This window comes from Neolamprologus multifasciatus, chromosome 11 (assembly GCF_963576455.1).
Source record: "Neolamprologus multifasciatus chromosome 11, fNeoMul1.2, whole genome shotgun sequence".
In the NCBI taxonomy this organism is placed as follows: Eukaryota; Metazoa; Chordata; class Actinopteri; order Cichliformes; family Cichlidae; genus Neolamprologus; species Neolamprologus multifasciatus.
In genome coordinates, this window is record NC_140449.1 from 17,506,986 (window position 1) to 17,528,274 (window position 21,289).

Below are 21,289 nucleotides of genomic sequence, written 5' to 3' on the forward strand. Positions count from 1 at the left end.
GATGTTAAAGGCTATAAAGTTGCCTGTTCCACCAGTGCACAAAACAAAAGTAGCACTCAAGGACCATCAGGTTTACTTCAGCCTGTTTCCTCCAGTCCGTAATTCTCCCTGCAATTGACAGGTTCTCCAAGTCAGGCCATTTTGTCTCTCTGGACAAACTCTCCTCTGCCTCCGAAAACGCCAAGCTCTTTGTTGATTATGTTTTCAGACTCCACAGACTCCATAAGGTCTCTGACAGAGGTCCTCAGTTCACTTCAAAGGTCTGGAAGACCTTCTGCACCTCCCTGGGAGCCAAAGTAAGCCTTAGCACCGGATGCCACCGGCTATCCAATGGTCAAACCGAAAGTTGTCGACATGTTTGGACTTGGACTCTGGAAGCATTACTAAGGACCGCTGATGGACAGCGCTGCTATGGGGATCAGCTGAGAAGACCAAACCCCAAGTATGCACCAGGGCTTGCTGCCAGAGACATTCCTCTCAAATCACTCTCTCGCAAGCTAGCTCCATGCTATATTGGATCATATAATGTCAACACCTCCATGTTTTGCTCACCTCCCATCCATTGACGGCAATCAGCGAGGCAATAGCTAAGCGCAGTCATCCACTCTCCACCAGTTTGTCAGCTACGTCAATTAAAACCAGGCCTCATTGCTTCGTATCTTTATGTCTATGCTCTTTACTTGCCTTGATTTCCTTGTGCCTTCAGTTTCTCTGACATGACACCGCGTAACTCGTGTGCAGCTCAAGTTTTGGCTACCCTCCTCAGAGCTCCATGCTCTCCTCCTGCAAATAAGGCCGCAAATTCAGTGTTCACCTTTTCCCCAGTAATTGCTCTCCCCACTCAATATCTAACTTAGTTCTCCCTCTGTTTCAATGCCTTCATGTCAGAGACTCACACTATGTCCCCACATCTTATTATCTTGCTTCTCTATGCACCCAATAAAGTTTGTTAAAATCTTATCACTGTCCTGCTCGTGTCTGCATTTGGGTCCACTCCCGCATACTGGCCCCTGGGCCCCCTTGACACTTCCTACTCCTTCTTCGAACATGTTAAGTTATTTATTATGATTATGATTTTCTGTTTTTCTCATGTTTTGTTTTGATTGTGGTTTTGTTTCTTTCTTAAATCTGTAAAGTGAAAGTAAATACAAAACTTCAACGATGTTTCACTGGTAATTATCAGAAACAGTCAAAATGCTTGAATTTGTCTCGCAAAATAGTGATACTGAAAACATGAAAAACGCAAGTCTTGTTTTAATGTTCATACACTCACTGATTCTGAATTTGTGCTCAATATATCACTGGGTGTCCTGATTCCTTCAAACGCAGCACCCAGTTGCTACTAACCCTCTTAATTACTACGGGAACAGTAATGTGTATATTTGGTTAAATGTGGGAATCTGCGTGACAATAACAGTGAAGCTTTCATTTTTACTGACAGTACACCCGACTTATAGATAAACCGGTGGTTTTAAAGCGGCTCAGAGACTAGGTAGCTCTTACTGTGGCCAACCGCTCGCACTAAACCACAGGTCATGCGGAAACGCTCTATACAGAGATACTATCACACGTATTTCTGCAGAAACTGAAGGTGTAATGAAACTGACCTCACACAGCTCCTTATCTTTGTCTAGCCTAGATTTTATTTTTATGAAAACATCGCTAAAAATTAAAATAAATTAAAGGATTAAAGGCAAATATTATCTTTTTATAGAGAAGCATTCCTCAGAAGAAGGTGGCAAAAACAGAACCACCAGCTTCCTCTTCTCTGAGTGGACTCACTTCTCCTCCTGCTATCACAGTCATATGCTCACAAATCCTGACACCCTGACAACACTCCCTGTGGACAGCCCTTTACCAGAGAACCTTTTTACCTTTCGATATCTAGGTGCGAGAGCCTAGCGAAAGAGAACAGAAGGACCGGAGGCTCTCACCCTCCCTGTCTCATTTCCTCTTAGACCAGAAACCAAAAACTTTAGAAGATGTCTGATGCTCTCTGTATTGTGGGTTCGTTGTTTGGTGAGTAGCGTATATTTTGGTTTTGAACATCTATAGCGATGGTAGCAAAGGAACACAGGACTACCCTCGATCCTTTTCATAAACTGAGGTTCGTTTATTCTTTTTCTCGCAGGCTCATCAGAAGGACAGCAAGGTATCTAGCTTTAACTCTTTGCTCCTGTATGATGTGTGTGTTTGGCTTTTGTATTTCAATCATATGTTGTTGGGGTTTTTACAGAATGTGGTTCCTGTTACCTAATAAACATGGAATCTGTAATAGGCATTATTGCCTCTGACATCATCTTGACCATCTTCATCACTATTTCTGTATTTTGCTTTGCGACTCATCAGAGGAGAAAGAGGGAATGGGAATCACACAGTGGTGAGCACTGCATTCGTGTGCCTTTCTTTACATGTGTATGTTTGCCTAGTGGTGTTATGCCAAACGGGCATTAACCTGACACTTCTAAATCTCCTATCAGGCAAAAGAAGTGTACCATCATCAATTTCAAAGAAAATGGCAACAGAGGTCACAGAATCTCCATACCAGGTGATGTATAGACTCTTTTAAAAATAAAAAATGAATAACTAAAAACACACTTGAAACAAAACAATACATATAATGTATATTATATGTATTACAATGAAGCATTGCTTTGACTTTTCTGTAGGAGTTACATGGAGTCCAGTCAGATGTTTACAGTGAACTTCGGCACTATAGGAAATGACTGAATAACAAGTGCTGACAGTGTCCTGTTTGTAATTAGCTCCACAATGTAAAATACAAACTAAGATTTGTCACATTTACTCGCAAATAATTTGTTTATTCTGCATTAATTGATTGATGTTGTATTCAGTGAGTACTGCCTGGCACTATTTGTAATCTTTGCTGCTTCACATTCCTGTTTTAGGCTGTTTTATGATATGTATTTGTATCTAACTAATAATAAATGAAACTACATTTTAAAACCAGATTTTTGGCTCAGACAGATCCTCTCAAGTCTTCAAAAGTAATTGCATTGCTTCATTTATGATTTCATTGATGTTGGCTTTATTTTCATCACACTCTGACAGCTTACACCAACACACCCAGCACAGGTTAAATCAAAACATATTTCTTTTTTACATTTGTTTGTTTGATCAGAGAACAAAAATGTGTGCTGAAAATCTAATTTTGGATATAAAAAGTCCCTGCAGCATCCGGATGTGGAAGCAAACTGTCTTGAGTTGAGTCTCCTGAGTCAACAGACAGTGATCCGTGATTCATAAGGAAGACATGCAATCTGAAAATAGAGAGGAAAAATGTTAAAACTGCAATCAGAACATGTGGAACACAAGCCAGATATAGAAAACTGGTTCATCTTAAGTGAAGGAAATGTGAGGAATTAAGTCGGGCAATGTGGCATCAGTGGTTTTCTAAGTCAGGTTGGTTACTTGGAGTTATACTTGAAATGTGATTCAAATCCAGAGGAAACTGACCTCTGTGTGCTCATCAAGCGACATGGCTCTTGGATGGAATGGGCAACCTGCTGGGCCTGTGCTCTTGTGGGACTAAAGCAAGGAAAAGATAGGATCACAAACACTGATATAACCCTCTGGAAACAGTCACTGTGTGCATTACATTAGTAAATAAGAGAACAACAAATTCTTACCAACTGGATAGGTTTCAGAGCTCATATATTCTCTGGTTTCTGTGGGAATATTAACAATTGTATAGCTTTTTTATTTCTCACAGCATAACTCCTGGAAATATGTCATACAGAATATGGGCTTACCATCATAGTCCGTTTGTTTATTGGTGCTCACTCCAGCCAGGCTCTCACTGCTGTCCTCCAAACTATCCCAATTTGGCCTTTCTCTGATTTGGCCATGGACCAACATACCACTCATCCCATTAACTTTTCCTCGTGTGGCCCACCTTTGGAGATTGGTGCTTTGACCGCCACCCTCCCAAGCATTTGTTATCCCTCCTTCCTCACTGTCTCTGCTTGCTTGGAGTTCTCCTTGAATCAAACTATGCTCCCTGCTCCCATAGTCCTGAACCAGGCTGCTGGTCATATCCATCGCTGCCATACTGTCTTTGCCCACTACAGTCACCTTCCTTGACGGAGCCTCATTTTTTGCCACAGCTCCAGGAATCATGATCTCATCGCTGTCAAGGTCTTTGGATACATCTAGGAAGAATGGAAGTCATTGCTATGCCATCTGAATCACCACATTCACCGCACTGATACAGACAGTTTGATTCAATTGGCTAATAATTTTGATTAAAAGCACTGCACCTCTGCTTTCATCTCCATTTTTGTCAAACGCATCAGGTTCTGAAATATTAGAAAATATCTTTGTTTACTGATATAGCATTACATTCTTTTTTACTAAATTTGTACATCATCCAAATTGTTCACGTACCTGAACATCTGTTGGTTTCAGAGCTCTCTGTAGATTTGGCATCTGACATATCTGTGAATGAATTTTTAGCCATTTATTGAAAAAGTAATTGTGCTTTTTTGTTTGTTTGAGTTCTTTTGTTTTGTTCAGTGTGTTTTTAGATGCTCTTTAAAAATGAAAAAGAGAACAACAACAAAAAAGTGTACCGTCTGAGTCTTGCTTATTCACAGTGCCACATAGAGGGGTCCTTTGTGCTGCATTAAACAAGTAAAAGTAAACAACAAAAACAGCACGATTACTAGAAATGTTTCTGTTCTCTTTAATGCACTCCGGATTATTTTTATAGAGAACCAAAAGTAATTTGAGGATGTGAGTATATCTGAAAGCTACATTTGGAAGCACTGACCTGTGACGGCTGCAGGTGTGGTCCTTTCTGTAGTAAGTGCTAGTGCATCTACAAATTTGCAATGAACAAGTCTTGTGATCATTTCAAACAACGGTACAAGCATTGTTTAGAGACATGAATAGTTCTTACCATGTAGAAAGCTTAACACACCTTCTTTTGGGGATTGCCCTGTTAGACAGATTTGAATTTTATTACAAAATTAACAGTTTCCTGAACAATATTTAATTATTTACTCTCTTTCAATGGTTTACCTTTGATAGAAGCTGCCACCACCATATCTGCAAATGGAAGCAGGAGCAGGCAACACAAGAGGCTGAAAAAATTATTCAAAATTTCAGTTAGAAAATACATACTTATATCAAAACTAATGCAATATCTCATTTGTGGCTAGTACATGAAAGTCTTACATCTTCATTGCTGACTTTGGGTCCTGGGTCTGTCCACTGTTGGTCAGTAAGAGTGCAGTCAGGTGGCTTTTATGTGCTGCTGCTTTGTCTCGCTTTGTGACCTTTAATAGGCCTTGCCTTAGTTAATTATAGATTCTCACAAGAAGTATCAAATTGAGTTTTAGTCAAAGACTGTTTCTTTGTGTTGAACAGTGCGTGAATGGCACGTAGAGGAGCAACAATTAGGTTAAAGGCTCTGATATGTTTACAAAGGCCTATTCAGTTCAGTTCAGTATGACAACAATCATTCTTAACATTCACAGAAGCCACTGGTCTTCCCCTCATTTATGTGTTAATTACAGGTGGCAGGTTTTTTTCAGAGAAATGCCCCTGAGGCTATTCTATGGCCACAGAACATGTATTGTTGCGTCGCCCTTTCTCCATTGTCCATTTATTCATTGTGGTCCTACAAATGTCATGAAGAGTGCAAGATTTCAGGTGAATCTATTTAAATTGCAATTTCATATATATCCCTTCTTTCTCTAGTTCTACAGTACAACCACAATGATATTAAAAGCAGGAAAATTATGTAAATCACATTTAACCCTTACATATTGTTCATAATCTAAATGCTTTCACATTATGATTCAGATCAATTTTGAATTCATAGTAAAAGTTTACAACAAATTTTGAACAACAGATCAGATGAATTTAGAATATATACAAAGCCTGTTCTGCATTAATAAATGAATAATTTATCCTTAAATATTGTTTCACAGATTATCAATATTTATTCAATGTTAATGAACACTTAGAGCAAAAGAATGCTTATTGCAAACTTGTCTGTGCATTCAAAGCAGCGATAAGAGGTCAATCACATGCATGCCATTATAATCTTGTTCTGCCGCAGTCCCTCCTTTAATCTCTGCTTCAATAGTTCAGAATAGATGGATTACAGTTTGTTTATTGTTAGATATTCTCACGTGTTATCTGCTGGTACACACATTTATATTTAGTATAGCTTTAATGATCACTCTTCTTACTATAATTTACACTTTAACTATATATTCATACAGAACTTTATTCCATACACTTCAAGTATTTTATCTTCTTCATATTGACTGCAAATTCAGAATTCCCAATTAACCTGACAGTCTTTGGACTGTGGGGAAAAACACTCTAGATACACTGAAGTAGATCAAGCATGCAAATTCCACACAGAATTGCCACAACGAGCATATGAACCAGGAACCTTTTTGCACTGAGGCAACAGTGTTAACCAGTCTACCACTATGGCCACCTTATTTCAGACCTCATACCTCGTTACTTATGATCATTCCCCCTGATGTTTTACTGTGATGCTGTTTGGCGATTCCACTGTGATCATTCAAAGACCAATAGGTTCCTTTGTCTGCAGGAACCTGGGCATGTGATAGACAAACATGGCATGTACATTTTCACAGTTTCAAAATTCCCTAAAACTACACATTTTCCTTGATTTGATGCACATTAGTGGACCTAAAAAAATCTCAATGAATGAAGGTCATATTTGAGTTTTATTTTCGTGTATTTTGGGTCACTTTAAGAAAAGTAATCAAATTTCAACCTTAAATGATTACATTTATTATTTAGGTATTTTCCCGATGTCAGATGTGAAAATAACAGTATTGAATTGAGTAAACCGTTTGTGATGCTCAGATAAATATAGGCATAGGCCTTGCTTAAACCCACACTGGGGAAATTCACTTGTTACAAAAGCGCAAGGTACAGGAAGAAAAAATGAATTAGAGATATATTAGAAAAAAATAAAAATAGAAACAAAATAGAAACAAAAAAGCCAAAATACAATATTATGCACACAGTAATACATTTATTTATATTTATACATTTACTTGTTTTTAACAGATGGGATGTTTTAGTCTACTTGTGGAACCGAACACTGAGTTTTACATAAACTAAAAAGCTTTAACTACAGAGACGTCCGGATCAAAGTTTCCTCCTCTAGCGAGACCTGTTGGTGGCAGACTGAGTTACAGTCTCCCTATGAAAAGGAAAAGAGAGAGCGCCCCCTGCAGGAGAGGCTGTTCGCACTAAGCTCTTGATCTCGAGCATCGCCATATTGACGTCCCAACAACGCTGAGAGGTAATCGGGTTATTTAATCGCAAATATTCGTTGGTTTAGAGCTATTTGTGGGTGCTATGCACACGAGGAAAGGCTATGGATAAGTAACACAGCCGCGACGCCATTCTGCTGTTCGATCACAGTGATTCAAGGGTGTTTTTTCAAGGCGTTGTCAGCCAGTTGCCTCGCCAGCCAAGCTGGCTATTCACTCCCCTAGCTTGTTAGCTTAGCACTTTTTAGCTTTAAGAAATATATTTTTTCGAAGCTTTTTGTGAAGTTCCACTTTAATAATGGCCAATTGGAAAGTCGTTTTACTACTTTAACGCAGAATTATTATTTTCTTTCCGTTACAGACCCATAGTGTGGTCGAGAGCTTGTTGTGACTTTGTACCCGGCTTTTTTTACTCTGCAGTTGGTGAAGCTAATGCTAACTAGCATGTAAGCCAGCTGCCCGGCTATCTCTTAGCTCCACAGTAGGCCTTGTGGGGCCACAGAAGGCTTGTGCGCACATTTCACCTCTTCATCAAAGTATTAAGCGGGCAAACTGGCTCCAGCTGAACGCGTGTCTCATATCAGATAGATCATTTGTCGACTGGATGCTCCTCGTGTGCTCGTAAATTTGACATAAGCTTAATAACGTTATATAGTGGTTGGCGTACGTTGGCTAGCACACTGCTCGTGTTTTCCTGATTGATACTGTTGATTTTAATTAACCTACATTTCTGCCCCGTTTCAACAGGAGATACTGGCTTGGTGTAGCCCCCAGTGATGACTGTATTGAACCCCGTACCTCCTGATTAGACTGGTTGGATGCCCCCATTTAACATTCAGGTTGCTCCATTTTATACGCCAGCACATTTCCACACACTAGACATCCCCGGGCTATCCTTAGTTTTGTTTAAACGTGTCTGTTTTACTTTAAAAATGGCTCTGTTTTACTTAAGATATTATTACTGCTCTTCTGTAGCGTGTGGGGAATATTCACATTTTTCTTTTGAAAGTTTTAATCAGGCTACCATTGAGAGAGTCTAAATATGTCTTAAACTTTTTGCTACACGTTGCTAATCATTTCTTCCTGTAATATTTAATAAATGCCCAGAACTGGTATGGTTTTTAACAATATATATGTGTGTATATTTTTTTGTCTGTTTTCCTATGTAGCTTACTTACCGTAGAGGCATTTCAGCCAACTTTGTTTCAGTTCACCTTTCAACATTGTCCTGGAGGAAACCTCCCAGGTATGCTGTGCTGTCTTATATTTCAATATTTGGCCAACATTTTATATACAAGGCTGTTTATAACAGTTGGATGCTAAACCAGTACTCAAAAATGCTTATGTAACCATCAGTATGTATTTGTCTTGCACATTTGTGCCCCTGTGATTTTAATAGAGCTTTATTGTATAATTTAATTTGTTCTTTTTCGGTCTCATCTCAGGAGATTTAGAGAAGACCCTTTGTAGAATATGTCTGGCCCTGTTCCAAGCCGCTCTCGAGTTTACCCTGATGTAAACACACAGAGACCTCGGGAATACTGGGACTATGAGTCCCATGTTGTTGAATGGGGGTAAGGAAAAGGGGTTGTTGTTGGTGACCTTGGTTTAGGGTTTTTTTTTTTTCCTTAGGTTTTTAACTCTGACTTTTTAATTTTTTTTGTCCCCAGCAACCAAGACGACTATCAGCTAGTCAGAAAACTAGGGAGAGGCAAATATAGTGAAGTGTTTGAAGCCATAAACATCACAAACAATGAAAAAGTGGTCGTCAAAATACTGAAGGTATGGATGTTTATCGATTGATTGTTGGTGGATTTCACCTTGTCACTTCAGTTGAGATTTTATAAGCCTCATGAGACCTCGTCCCTGTCCATAGCCTGTCAAGAAAAAGAAAATCAAGAGAGAAATAAAGATCCTGGAGAATTTGAGGGGTGGTCCAAATATCATCTCACTGTTAGATATCGTCAAGGACCCTGTGGTAATGTTCTGTTTTTCTACTTAAAATAATTCAAGGCTTTTAAACGCGAAAGACTTTTTTACAAAAACACACATTTCCCTTTTTCTTTTAGTCACGGACCCCAGCTCTGGTGTTTGAACATGTCAACAACACAGACTTCAAGGTAATGATGTTGTGTTTTTGTGGACTGCTAATTTTGAAATGTTAATCTTACTATTTTTTTCCCCAAACTGCCTCTAATTTGTTTTGTTTTTTTTATTCTTTTACAGCAATTGTATCAAACTCTGTCCGACTTTGACATACGGTTCTACATGTACGAAATCTTAAAGGTAAGCAGTTTTTCGTACGTGTGGATTGCACCAACTGTACTGTTATATTGGAAACGTTAGATCAATATATATCTTTTTATTTTTTTAATTTTTTTTAATGGCAGGCTCTGGATTACTGCCACAGTATGGGAATTATGCACAGAGACGTCAAGCCACACAATGTAATGATTGATCATGAACATAGAAAGGTATTGTATTATTATGTTGGCTATTGTCATTATCATTTGTGGTTCACACCAGCTTTGGCTTGTAGCCCGATACAGTTATTGCAGCATATTCTGACTTGTTCTTCTTGTTCAGCTCCGTCTAATCGATTGGGGTTTGGCTGAATTCTACCATCCAAACCAAGAATACAATGTGAGAGTGGCATCCAGGTACTTCAAAGGACCTGAACTGCTGGTAGACTACCAGGTGAAACTCTTTATATTACTATCTGCATGTAGAGGCAAATAAATGTCTGTGTTCAATATATAATCAAGTCAGGAAGCCACTTCAATTCAGTGCCCCTCTTTATATTATTTGTAGATGTATGACTACAGCTTGGACATGTGGAGTTTGGGTTGCATGCTCGCCAGCATGATCTTCAGGAAGGAACCTTTCTTTCATGGTCATGACAACTATGATCAGGTATGACCTTTTTTTTTGTTTTTGTTCTTTAAATATAGTGATGTCAGTGTGGTCAGGGACCTTATGGCCAAAATAGAGCTGCAGAGCTTTTTTCCCCCACAATACAGAGTATTTTTATTTTCTACACAGTCACACTAGTGTTCTCAGAGCAGGCGCTGGTGTCATCGTAACCTTGTGTGGAAAACCAGCAGCGATTGCTTCAGGGTTTGTTTATTATTAACTTTGTGCCAGCTTGATGTATTAAATGAACCAGGAAAAAAACAAAGGGTGCAAGACGTGACGACATATCTAAGGACGTACGTCATGACACAGTTTAATCCCGTCTGTAATGTCAGTTATGTTAGGAGCTTTGCTTATCTACACTAGGACTAAGGTCAAGACGCTAAAGTAGTCCATTAAATTGAAGCCTAGCATCAAGTCCTCTTTATTGTAACTAAATAGTTAGGATCCTTTATTGAACCTCTCTTATAAAACGTTAGTATTCCATATTTGATTATTTGTACATTTTAGCTTTTGATCACCTGCTAATGCAGTTTTCAGTTGTAATTATCAGCATTAATTCATCTAGCGTAATTACATTTCTTGAATTATAATATCAAAATGCAGAGAGCGACAGATGATTCATATTGGTATTTCTTACTTACTGAAACAGTCGTAGCATTTCAAACCAGTTTAAGGGTCACAAGGTTGATTCATATACTTTTAAAGGAAAAGCTATGATAACGATGACTGTGCTACGATCAGTTAATCATTTCTCTAGATGCTCCACCCAGTTGAAGTAAACCACCATCGATAAATAGGAAACCTTTGGTCTTTGCTAATAAAAAAAAAAAAAAGAATCACAGTAAAAGGTTAAATTACATGTTTATTCGCGTGGGCTTTTATTTTCTGGAAATATGTGTGACTGATAAGAAAATCAACTACTGGAACTGTGTTTTTTGTTGGTATGATGTAGCAAATTTTCATTTTTTTTCATCATTTTATATTTCAAGTGTTCACTTTGTACTACTTCCACTCTGTGCTCACATGTTTTTGTTTGTTTGTTTTTTAAATAAAAATAACATCTGATTCTTAAATAATTACTATCATCAGGTTTTTAAATTATTTTCCTTTAAGCGTGCTTTGATACGTTTTATGATTAAAAGCAGAATGAACAGAACGAGTGTCAAACATGCCCAGTCTTAATATAACAAAATGTGTCGTCCTGTATTTGTACTCTCACACCATTAATTATTGGTCTGTACACACCATGGTCAAACAAATGCTTCATGTAATCCAACTGCTTTTTTTTATTATTATTTGTATTTTTTTTTTGTTTTGCAGCTTGTGCGAATTGCAAAAGTACTTGGCACAGAGGACCTGTATGACTACATTGACAAGTACAACATTGAGCTGGATCCACGGTTCAATGACATTCTGGGAAGGTAAAAGATCATAGCTGCTTGTTCTTAATAAAGCATCCATTGAGTGTTTTGGCTTATGACTAAGTCTCAATGGCCAATTTCTTGCCTCTAGGCATTCCCGCAAAAGGTGGGAAAGGTTTGTGCACAGCGAGAACCAGCACCTAGTCAGTACAGAGGCTCTAGACTTCCTTGACAAACTGCTGCGTTACGACCATCAAGCCCGCCTCACGGCCAGAGAGGCCATGGATCATCCTTACTTCTGTAAGTCTTGTATTTCCTGTCTCTGCATGTATTGCTTTTTTCTTTTTTCTTTTTTTTAACATTTCGTGGTTGCTTACATACATGTTTGTTCTCAGATCCCATCGTAAAAGATCAGGGAAGGGGGGCCACTCCTGGAGGGATGGCTGCCAGCTCCACTCCAGTCAGCTCCTCAAGTATGATGGCCGGTGAGTAATCTTGTTCAAAGTGCCATGCACTTACTGACAACAGTCTTGCTAGCTGCACGATGCTTTTGCAAAGAATTATCTAGAAGACAGATGACCTCTGTTATCTATAATTAGCCCTTTACTGTAAAGTAGAGGTGTGACTTTGTTGAGGTTTTTTTTTTTTTTTTTTTTTTTTTTTTGAAGGAGCACCTGACAGTGGCTGCAGTTAAAGTTATGCACTGGTGTTAAAAAACATTAATAAAGTACATCAGCGTTTAGAGCTGTGATTTTCTGATTAGTAATGTGGCAACATTTCTTACAGATTGCATCGGGTAACTTTGGCACATAATAATATCAGCTGCAGCTGCTTTTAAGGCATGCTCTGCAGGAGTTGCTCATATTTACTTTTCTCAGAATGGCACCTGGATAGCTTCACACTTTTCCTTTTGAAAATAGAAAAGTTCAGTTGAAACAAATTGAAGCAACCTAACAGCATGCGTGTGTACGAAGATGTGTACTGATTGTATATTATTACTATGGAACATTTTGAAAACACTTGTATTATTCTAGCTGGCTTAAACTTTGTGATTATGAATATTTTTACTTGTGATGTAAGATCCAGCCCATCGTGATGCCCGTTCTTTGATCTCCCTCCTTTCTGTAATTGTGCATTTTCCGGGTGATTAATGATTCTTCTTCCTTTTCTAGGCATCACCTCAATGTCCTCCACACAGCCCATGGCTAACATTGCTGGATCACCCGTCATCCCCGCCCCCAACACCCTGGCCACACAAGTCCCTGCAGCCACCGGGGCCCAGCCCTGAAGCCACTTCCTCACCCGTGTTTATGTGTCCCACAGCCATGACCCACGTAGCTCTCACTACGACCCAGGGCCATGGCTCCCCCTTTTATGTTGGAAAATTAACAAAGAAGATTTAAATTGCTTTTCACATTCAGTTATATTTTGACACCTGGACTTGACAGAAATGTATTGTTGCACCTGTCAGAATTATTAGAAATTAATTTGGGTGTGTTACTTGACAATGCTATTGTCTAGAAATCCTAATGAGATGTAGACCTGAAGAGAATGGATAATAAAAATTTATTTTGTATGTTTCAAATATACAGTCTTGCTCTTGAAACTGTTTGACGGGGATCCTGCTGTATTACACTGTGAACCTTTGACACGACTTCACGAAACAAGAGTCAGGAATCTGGCGCGCCCCACCCAACAGCGCTCGCTGGTCGCACACGATGTAACGTGCAGGAGTTGTAGGTGTTTTGAAGTTGTTAGACGCTATCGTTCTTTAATTGGACTTTTTGTAGATATTCTACAGTTACTGTCAGGTTGCATGCACCCAATGCTGAGTTTCACAGGGTCAATAGTTTGCCAATTTTATGTTACTTCACTTCTGTATGTGTATGTATGTGTTCATGTTTGTTTTTTATGAAGTCTCTTACACATGATTTTGATTATAGACAATTTTGTAACTTTTTTGTTTTATGTTGGGAGGGGTCATCACCTACAGAAAACAACTTCAAAAATAAACAATTTAAACAGGGTTTTGCAGGCCCTACATGTTATTGAATATACATCTGTACATCAGGCTGGTCATGTAGGTATGCTTCAATGAATGGAAACATAATAGTCATTGTTTACTGCAAGAAAAGTTTACTTGAATTAATATTTACACCTAATATTAGGTTTCCTTTAGATGGACTAGTGGATATAGGTGTGTTTTTAGAATGTAAGGGTTCAAAATATCTGACGGCAATCTCTGTGGGAGAGAACAAATGAATACATATGTAATCGCTCACACACACCCCTTGAGATTATTTCCATATTATACTTTTCTTATCATTTGTCAGATAAAATTCTCAGAACCAGATAGAGCTGTTCGAGCTTGTAGAGGACCACGCCCTAGTGCAAGCATGGAATAAAACAATGAATTAGGCTGGGATTTTTGACTATCGCAGGCCATTCTATTCATGAAAAAAAGAAAAAACATCACCAAGCTGCTAATTTTGGAAGCTAACCCCATGTTTTTATAACTGGCAATATCTTATTTTTAATATATGATTATTGTGGCTAAAAGAAGTCACTTTAGTCATAGTTTGGGTAGCTGTTATTAAAAAAAAATAGAGAAATAGTCCTTTTTTTCAGTCCAGTTACACTGAAAATGTAAATGAGTGGCGATAGAAGGCTTTTAAATGGTTATCTTCACTACTGGTTCAAAAACAGCCTAATGCTGAAACCTTGCATTGGGAGGAAGGTTGTCCAGATTACAAAAGCAAACATTAGTCTCCAAACTGTGGTGTGAGTGCAGATTTTTCAAAGGCCAGGAAGAGAGAGAAGTTTAGCAAGCCATTAGTGCAGGGAGCATGGAGAAAGAGAGTCACACCTGATGTATGAATTCAGAGGGGTCTGTCAACTCGCTCCTTTTTGCTACGTCACTAGTTAAACTGACACTTCACAGCAGGCCCAAACTATCCTCAGGCTGCTCAGAGGCCACCACTTCCCCCGTGGACCTGAAAACCATAAAAACTTCTCTACTTCCCTTTACCTACTACAAACCTGCTAAAAGCTATATATGAGATTTATTGAATAGCTGACCTTAAGAAACATTAGTAAAACTATCCAATGCCATAATTATACACAAATCATATTCACATTACTGTTAATTAAGACTTCTGTGTGTTTGCTTGCTTGTCTTTCATTCTGTCTAAAACGTGGGAAGGACCTGCATTCACAGCCCTGATCATGCTGTAACCAACAGCAGTAAACTTGAGAGTGAGTCAGCATGACTTGCATAGTCACCGGCCACTTCATTAGGTACATCTAGCTTGTTCTGGGTTGAGCCCTTTTTTGTCTTAAAATTCTATATGGCATAGATTCATTAAGCTACTGGAAACATTCCTCAGAGATTTTTGCTTTGTGTTGACGTGAGAGCATCACGCAAGTGCTGCAGATTTGTCGGCTGCACATCCGCGATGAGAATCTCCCATTCCGTCACATTAAGTTGCTTATTCATTTGAGATCTGGTGACTGTGTGAGTACATGTGAGTACAATGGACTCATTGTCATGCTCAAGAAACTGTTCGGCATGGTTTGAACTTTGTGGCATGGCGCGTTATCCGGCTGGAAGCAGCCATCAGAAGATGGGCACACTGTGGTCATAAAGGGATGGACATGGTCAGCAACAATACTCAGGTAGGCTGTGCCAGTTAAACAATGACTCGAAATGTGCCAAGCAAACATCCCCCACGCCCTTACACCAGCAGCAGCCTGAACCGCTGATACAAGGCAGGATGGATCCATGCTTTCATGTTGATAATGCCATATTCTTTCCAGTTTCATGTGTTATACCAACAACTGATTAACTGCCAGATTGTGTTTTTTATGTGTAATCTTTTTGCATATTTTAGTAAATAGACTGTAATCCGCAGGATTTATGAAGAGTTTATATATAAAATAAAGAACGATCTGTTTAATCTTCATCACTCTGTGTGTTTGTAGCTGTATTGCAATCAGTCCAATCTTCTTTTGGCTCATAAGATATCTTTGCAGAATGGTGGGGTTATACTTGTTGCAATTTCTACTGCAATCTTGGCCAGATCTTTCTTGAAAAATAAATTTTTAATGTCAATACACTTTTTAAACCTTAAAATGACTTGATATCATTCATGCATTCAACAATTTCAGTGACGGAAATTACTTCTTGGGACTGCACCTCTTCTTAGCTCACAGGCGTGGCAGCCAGTAGTGTAGATTTAGCCCATGTGCTTCAGTCTTCAACTGGTGTCAAGGTCGAAAGGGTCAGCAGCTTCAAGTTCCTTGGAGTCAACATCACTGAGGACTTCTCCTGGACCCTTCACACAGACACTGCTATCAGGAAAGCTTGCCAGCGGCTTTACTTCCTGAGGAGGCTGAGGAAGTTTAGCATGAACGCCAACATCACCTCAAATTTTTACAGGTGTGCAATTGAGAGCTTGCTGACGAGCTGCATCACAGTTTGGTACGGAAGCTGCTCTGCCAGCAGGCGTAAAGCACTACAGAGGGTGGTGAAGGCAGCAGAGCACATCACTGGCACGAGGCTTCCTGCCATTCAGGACATTTACCTCCAGCGATGCCTCCGTAAAGCACACATCATCATCAATGACCACAGCCACCCAGCACATCAGCTGTTCTCCTTGTTACCATCTGGCAGACGTTACAGGAGTCTGTCTGCTCGGACTACAAGACTTAAAAACAGTTTTTACTACCAAGCCATACGACACCTCAACCACAACACTTAAACACACACAACACAGCACTCAGAAGCTACCCTGCAGCTTCACAAGTACTCTGTTTAATCTGCACTGGTCCCTTCACTTTATTGTTATTGATATTTATATTTAAAAGTGCAATACTGTAATCTTCTGCTGCTCATTCCTGTGCAATATCCCATCTGCCCTCCCGTCATATTTCTTTTCAAGATTTTCTTATTTAATCACTAGTGTACATATATTTATATTTATAGATACATATACATTTAGTCATCTTTTCTCTGTTACCATGTCTCTCTAATATTTTGCTCCTTACTATTTTTTATATTTTATTTTATTTTATTATATTTTATTATATTTTCTCCTACTGTATCATGCTGCTGAGTGACTGCTGCTCGTCAAACACATTTCATTGCAATGTTGACCCTGTGCTAACTTGCATATGACAAATAAAACTGAAACCTGTGTGTTGAGAGATGCTCTTCTGCATACTTTGGCTGAAACAGGCGTTTATTTGAGACATTCTCCTCTGACTTCTTAGCCATTTTCACCCAAAGAACTGCTCCTCACTGGATAGTTTCTCTTTTACAGACCATCCTCTGTAAACTCTAGCGATGGTTGTGTGGGGAAATCCCAGCAGTTGCTGAAATAATCAGGCCAGCACCAAAAACCATGCCGCTTTCAGCCACTTAGATCACCTTTCTCCATCATTCTGATGCTCTGTTTCAACTTCAGCAGATCATCTTTACCAGGCCTACATTTCTAAACGCACTGAGTTGCTGCCATGTGACTTGCTCATTAGCTGTTAACAAGGGGTTAAAAATGTGTATCTAATGAAGTGACCAGTGAGTACATATCCCCTTACAGAAAGTGAAATTTACTAAAAAATGATCCCATACAAGTGCACTGGATGTTCCCAGAGGGCTCACAAAGGTACATATTACACACAAAGGTGACTCCATTGCATGTGCAGAGTCAAGAGGCCAAATGTTAATCATGAGGCAACTCTGCTGGTAGAATGTGTTTAGAATGTTAGGAACAAACCTGCAGGCTGTGCGCACTTCACGGTCTACTAAGGGCAAAACATGCAGTGAAGCAACATCTGTCAACTTTCAAAATACCCAACTTTCATGCGCACAAACAACATCGATCTGTCTTTTAGATGCTAACACTTTGGATCTCAAGCAAATTTACGTGTTTATCAAATTTAGAGATTCACAATGCGATATATATAAGTGATGCATTTCTTATTTCACATGGTAAGGGGCGGTATTTCGGATTGTCATGAATGCAGCATTTCGGGAACGCCCCGCTGTTGCAGTTTTTAAGTCCGTTTCGAAACCTTCCCCCCTCCAGATTTCAAAATGGGAAAGCTGGCATATATTTCACTTTTTGTAGCTGCCTTGTCGGTGCTGATAGGAGAGAGATTTATAAACCTCAGGTAATACAGATAGCATTCATGTCGAAGCACTTTTGTGCACTCGGACTGTTTCAAATAACTTTTTTTTATGCAAACTCTGCAGGAAAAGGTGCCTTGCTACTAGAGAGATCGTCCCGAAACACCTCCCCAACTGTGTTGCACTCAAAAATCTGGGTAAGCAAACATGCAAGAAAATGCAGCCGATACTTTGATGCAGACTAGAAACCAGAAAAATTAACAATATGTGAATATTGTGCTTTTAGATTATGGATCGGAGGATATAACGATCCTGGAAAACGGGCTTGCCCTTATCAGCACTGTAAGTTGTTTTTGCTGTAAAGCAGCCAAATCTCCACCTCTTAGGTTAACAGTCTTAAAGCCCATAGCAATCGTGTGGAATAAGAATGTTAATAACATCAGGAATTTATAATGTAGCTAGTGTTATTACACTTTGTATAATTACAGTATTTTTCATGCTTTGTGTGTGCAGGGTCTGAAGTTTCCTGGACTGCCTTCCTCAGATGTGCCTGGAAAGATATTTCTGCTTGATCTACAGGATTCTCAGATGAAACCAGTAGAGCTCCGCATGCCAAGGAACTTTGATCTTGACTCTTTCAACCCTCATGGCATTAGTGTATACATCGATCCAAGTGGTAAACAAACCTACAGTTCATATGCGTTTGCACACATCGCATGCAAGTGTCCACAGAATGGCATCTGGAAGGCAAAAAGTCTGATGTCCTCAATTTGAGTAAACTTTGCAATATATTGCTCAACTTAGGGCACCGAGGACAATGTTTACTTTTTTCTTTTGCTTGTGTGTGCTTGCCAAGCATGTGGTCAAACCTGTTGTGATACTTATAGGCGGTACCATGTAAGTACAGTAAGAATAGCCAGGCTTTTCATGAGTGTGTTTGCAAAGCCTAGTGATAATTTTCTTTTTATTTAATTTCAAGTTCTGCATGCTCCTCAACTTTGATACAGTCACACACACACGCCTTATAGACATTATTTTTGTTCTGTGCCTTTCTTATTGTTTTTTCCAGATAGCACAGTCTACCTGTTTGTTGTCAATCATCCTCAACAAAAAAGCCAAGTGGAGCTATTCAAGTTTGTGGAGGAGGACCGTGCCCTAGAGCACCTGAAAACCATCAAACATGAACTTCTCTACAGGTAAAGTAATATGACAAATTACTGATTTACTGAATAGTCAGCCTTAAACAATATTTGTGCAACCATCTCATGTCATAATATAGTTCCATACAAATCATGTGCATGTTCATGTATAATAACACAACAAAACATTTTTTGTTTCCTTTCTATTCTAGCGTAAATGATATTGTTGCAGTGGGAATGGATAGCTTCTACGCAACAAATGATCACTATTTTAACCAAGAAATCCTGAAAGTATTTGTGGAGACTTTACTGCCTCTGTCGTGGGCTAATGTTGTGTACTATAGTACTGAGGAGGTAAAAGTGGTCTCTGAGGGTTATTTCTTTGCAAATGGAATCAACATGTCACCAGACAAAAGGTAAGAATGATCAGGAGGCCCTTGCACACGGTTACATATGTTTCAAATATCTGAATGTCTTTATTTTAACGTTCTCTCTCTTTTATAGGTATATTTATGTCGTAGAATTTTTTGATCAAAAAGTGCACGTGTTGGAGCGGAAAGAAGACAATTCATTGGCCAACGTCAAGGTAGCTAATAAAACTGACTTACCACAACAGTGTGGAATTGCTTTTTTGACAGTTTTTTAAAAAAATTTAATCCATTGAAAAATATTTGATAATTTATCAATATTTTTTTAAATAATATTGCTATATTTACAAAGTCCCTTTCGGTTCTCTTGCCACAAGGGATTCGTGTCTGTGGCTTGAATTGAACTAAGGTTGAACCATAAATTAATTATGGTCATAATAAAATCATTACATAAAAATTCAATAAAAAAAAAAGTGTTTTATTTTTTATTGTTGTTGTTGTTGTTTTTTAATTGAACCTTCTAACTGATTTATTTAAAAAAATAATATAAATTTGCATATATGAGTTCCCCAAATTATTGCTTAAAAATTTATTGTGCTATTTATTTAGTCTAAAAAAAGTCATGTATTAAATATATCTACATTTGGTGTTAAAAGAAAATACAAACGCTGAATATGCTCACTGCTCACTGCAAGTACTTGCAGAGTTAAACTCTCTCTTATTTATGTATATATATATAAGTGTGTAATTGCAGTCTTTCCTTTGACATTTAACCAGTCTGTTGCTGTGGGTACACTCTGTGACAACGTCGAGGTTGACCCTGAAAATGGTGACCTTTGGTTAGGCTGTCACCCTAATGCATGGAAGGCTCTCGTGTTTGACCCCAAAGACCCACCAGGATCAGAGGTCTGGTGTTTCTTCTTATTTGTGTTTCTTTTCTCACTATACAACAGCACATGCACCCATTTGTAGAGATTGATCTGATTATGTTTATTATCTTATGATTTTGTATGTTTGCAGATCATCCGTATCCAGAATGTTCATTCTGATCAGCCTGTGGTTACACAGGTGTATGCAGACAATGGACATGTGATCATGGGCTCTTCAGTAGCCGCTACGTATGGAGGGAAGTTGCTCATTGGCTCTGTGTTCCACAAAGCCTTGTGCTGTGATTTACAGTAGACGATGAAAGCAAACACTGCCACTCACTTTAACACATGAGAGGGGGAAAAAAAAAATCTCAATTCAGGTGTTTAAAAGGACAAAAAAAGGGGAAAAAAAATATTTGTATCTGTTCTCAACTGGGACAGTTTATACTGCACTGCGTTCAGCCTACAAAAGTGGTATTAGACACAGAAATGACTGAACTATCAAGATATTTGCTTCACTATTAAATAATTGGAACAATTATGAAAATAATGTTTTTAATTTGATAATTTATCACTGTCTGTATTTGGCTTTAAATAAAAGGTGAAATGTGAACTTTAATAAATAGATTTGTTGTGGTTCCACAATGAAGTTGTCCACTGTGTCCCCAGTAAGTAAATGCACATTTGTCTACATGGGGGAAAAATGTTATTTGATCCATCACCCTTTTCACAATCATCCTCACCCCATGAGGCAAGATCTGGCTTGGAGCTCCAGAGCGAGGGCGATTGATGGTCATTTTATATTTCTTCCATCTACAAATAACAACACCAACACTTGTCACCTTCTTGCTGATTGGATGGAATTAAAGAAATTGATTCTGTGGACAGGTGTGCTTTTTGTGATTGATTGCTTGATTGAGTGTTTGTAATCTATGTGCCATATGGGCATGCAACCATTCACTGATATTCACTCAATGACGTGCAGGTCAGTTTTAAAGTTGTATGTAGTGTGTTTTTTTTTTTTTGTTTTGTTTTTTTTTTGGGGGGGGGGGGCATAGACTGTTTATACCTTTGTAAGTGAGAGAACTTCAAACTTCAGAAATTCAGCAGGGAATCACATAACTGTATACACACTGCCCCAAAAATAAAGAAAGAAATAAAGGAGCACCTTTTAATCAGATTATAGCATCAAATCGCTTCTGGGATATTGATTAGGT

At 38.7% G+C, this 21,289-nt stretch overlaps 4 protein-coding genes across 5 annotated transcripts; 3 read left to right on the forward strand and 1 right to left on the reverse strand.

Moving 5' to 3' along the window:
• Positions 1–1,723: 1,723 nt before the first annotated feature.
• On the forward strand, positions 1,724–2,769 carry tyrobp (transmembrane immune signaling adaptor TYROBP). Its single transcript, XM_085177193.1, has 5 exons — positions 1,724–2,019; positions 2,132–2,152; positions 2,237–2,380; positions 2,481–2,548; positions 2,670–2,769. The coding sequence occupies exons 1-5, from the start codon at positions 1,983–1,985 to the stop codon at positions 2,724–2,726; spliced, it is 327 nt and encodes a 108-aa protein (XP_085033319.1). The 5' UTR covers positions 1,724–1,982; the 3' UTR covers positions 2,727–2,769.
• LOC146508111 (uncharacterized) lies at positions 2,227–7,111 on the reverse strand. Its single transcript, XM_085177192.1, has 12 exons — positions 6,498–7,111; positions 5,200–5,235; positions 5,044–5,105; positions 4,922–4,960; positions 4,793–4,840; positions 4,593–4,640; positions 4,408–4,458; positions 4,281–4,319; positions 3,774–4,172; positions 3,651–3,689; positions 3,478–3,549; positions 2,227–3,281 (listed from the first exon to the last, which is right to left on the reverse strand). Exons 2-11 carry the CDS (start codon positions 5,205–5,207, stop codon positions 3,491–3,493), a joined length of 792 nt encoding a protein of 263 aa, XP_085033318.1. The 5' UTR covers positions 5,208–5,235; positions 6,498–7,111; the 3' UTR covers positions 2,227–3,281; positions 3,478–3,490.
• Positions 7,112–7,205: 94 nt separating this feature from the next.
• Positions 7,206–13,595, forward strand: LOC146508112 (casein kinase II subunit alpha-like). Of its 2 annotated transcripts, none has more exons than XM_085177188.1 (15): positions 7,206–7,321; positions 8,040–8,131; positions 8,462–8,538; positions 8,738–8,866; positions 8,963–9,074; positions 9,169–9,270; positions 9,362–9,412; positions 9,519–9,578; positions 9,683–9,766; positions 9,879–9,989; positions 10,104–10,205; positions 11,529–11,629; positions 11,721–11,869; positions 11,965–12,054; positions 12,742–13,595. In XM_085177188.1, exons 4-15 carry the CDS (start codon positions 8,766–8,768, stop codon positions 12,855–12,857), a joined length of 1,179 nt encoding a protein of 392 aa, XP_085033314.1. In that variant the 5' UTR covers positions 7,206–7,321; positions 8,040–8,131; positions 8,462–8,538; positions 8,738–8,765; the 3' UTR covers positions 12,858–13,595. The 2 variants fall into 2 exon arrangements, with proteins under 2 accessions (XP_085033314.1, XP_085033315.1); XM_085177189.1 differs by lacking the exon at positions 7,206–7,321 and adding an exon at positions 7,790–7,913.
• A 3,993-nt stretch (positions 13,596–17,588) lies between these two features.
• Positions 17,589–20,955, forward strand: LOC146508113 (serum paraoxonase/arylesterase 2-like). Its single transcript, XM_085177191.1, has 9 exons — positions 17,589–17,740; positions 17,823–17,893; positions 17,983–18,038; positions 18,210–18,372; positions 18,766–18,892; positions 19,048–19,251; positions 19,340–19,421; positions 19,981–20,109; positions 20,224–20,955. The coding sequence occupies exons 1-9, from the start codon at positions 17,664–17,666 to the stop codon at positions 20,383–20,385; spliced, it is 1,071 nt and encodes a 356-aa protein (XP_085033317.1). The 5' UTR covers positions 17,589–17,663; the 3' UTR covers positions 20,386–20,955.
• Positions 20,956–21,289: the final 334 nt, after the last annotated feature.

Excerpts from the sequence above, each read along its gene's own strand:
- LOC146508111 (XM_085177192.1), bottom strand. Across the intron at positions 4,961-5,043 it reads GGTGGCAGCTTCTATCAAAG|GGCAATCCCCAAAAGAAGGT; the intron begins GTAAACCATTGA and ends TCTGTCTAACAG. Across the intron at positions 3,690-3,773 it reads TAAACAAACGGACTATGATG|AAACCAGAGAATATATGAGC; the intron begins GTAAGCCCATAT and ends ATATTCCCACAG.
- tyrobp (XM_085177193.1), top strand. The coding sequence starts at position 1,983 with ATGTCTGATGCTCTCTGTATTGTGGGTTCGTTGTTTG. Across the intron at positions 2,020-2,131 it reads TATTGTGGGTTCGTTGTTTG|GCTCATCAGAAGGACAGCAA; the intron begins GTGAGTAGCGTA and ends TTTTTCTCGCAG. Across the intron at positions 2,549-2,669 it reads TCACAGAATCTCCATACCAG|GAGTTACATGGAGTCCAGTC; the intron begins GTGATGTATAGA and ends ACTTTTCTGTAG.
- LOC146508112 (XM_085177188.1), top strand. The coding sequence starts at position 8,766 with ATGTCTGGCCCTGTTCCAAGCCGCTCTCGAGTTTACCCTGATGTAAAC. Across the intron at positions 9,413-9,518 it reads TCAACAACACAGACTTCAAG|CAATTGTATCAAACTCTGTC; the intron begins GTAATGATGTTG and ends ATTCTTTTACAG. Across the intron at positions 9,767-9,878 it reads TTGATCATGAACATAGAAAG|CTCCGTCTAATCGATTGGGG; the intron begins GTATTGTATTAT and ends CTTCTTGTTCAG.
- LOC146508113 (XM_085177191.1), top strand. The coding sequence starts at position 17,664 with ATGGGAAAGCTGGCATATATTTCACTTTTTGTAGCTGCCTTGTCGGTG. Across the intron at positions 18,373-18,765 it reads TGTATACATCGATCCAAGTG|ATAGCACAGTCTACCTGTTT; the intron begins GTAAACAAACCT and ends TGTTTTTTCCAG. Across the intron at positions 19,422-19,980 it reads ATTCATTGGCCAACGTCAAG|TCTGTTGCTGTGGGTACACT; the intron begins GTAGCTAATAAA and ends ACATTTAACCAG.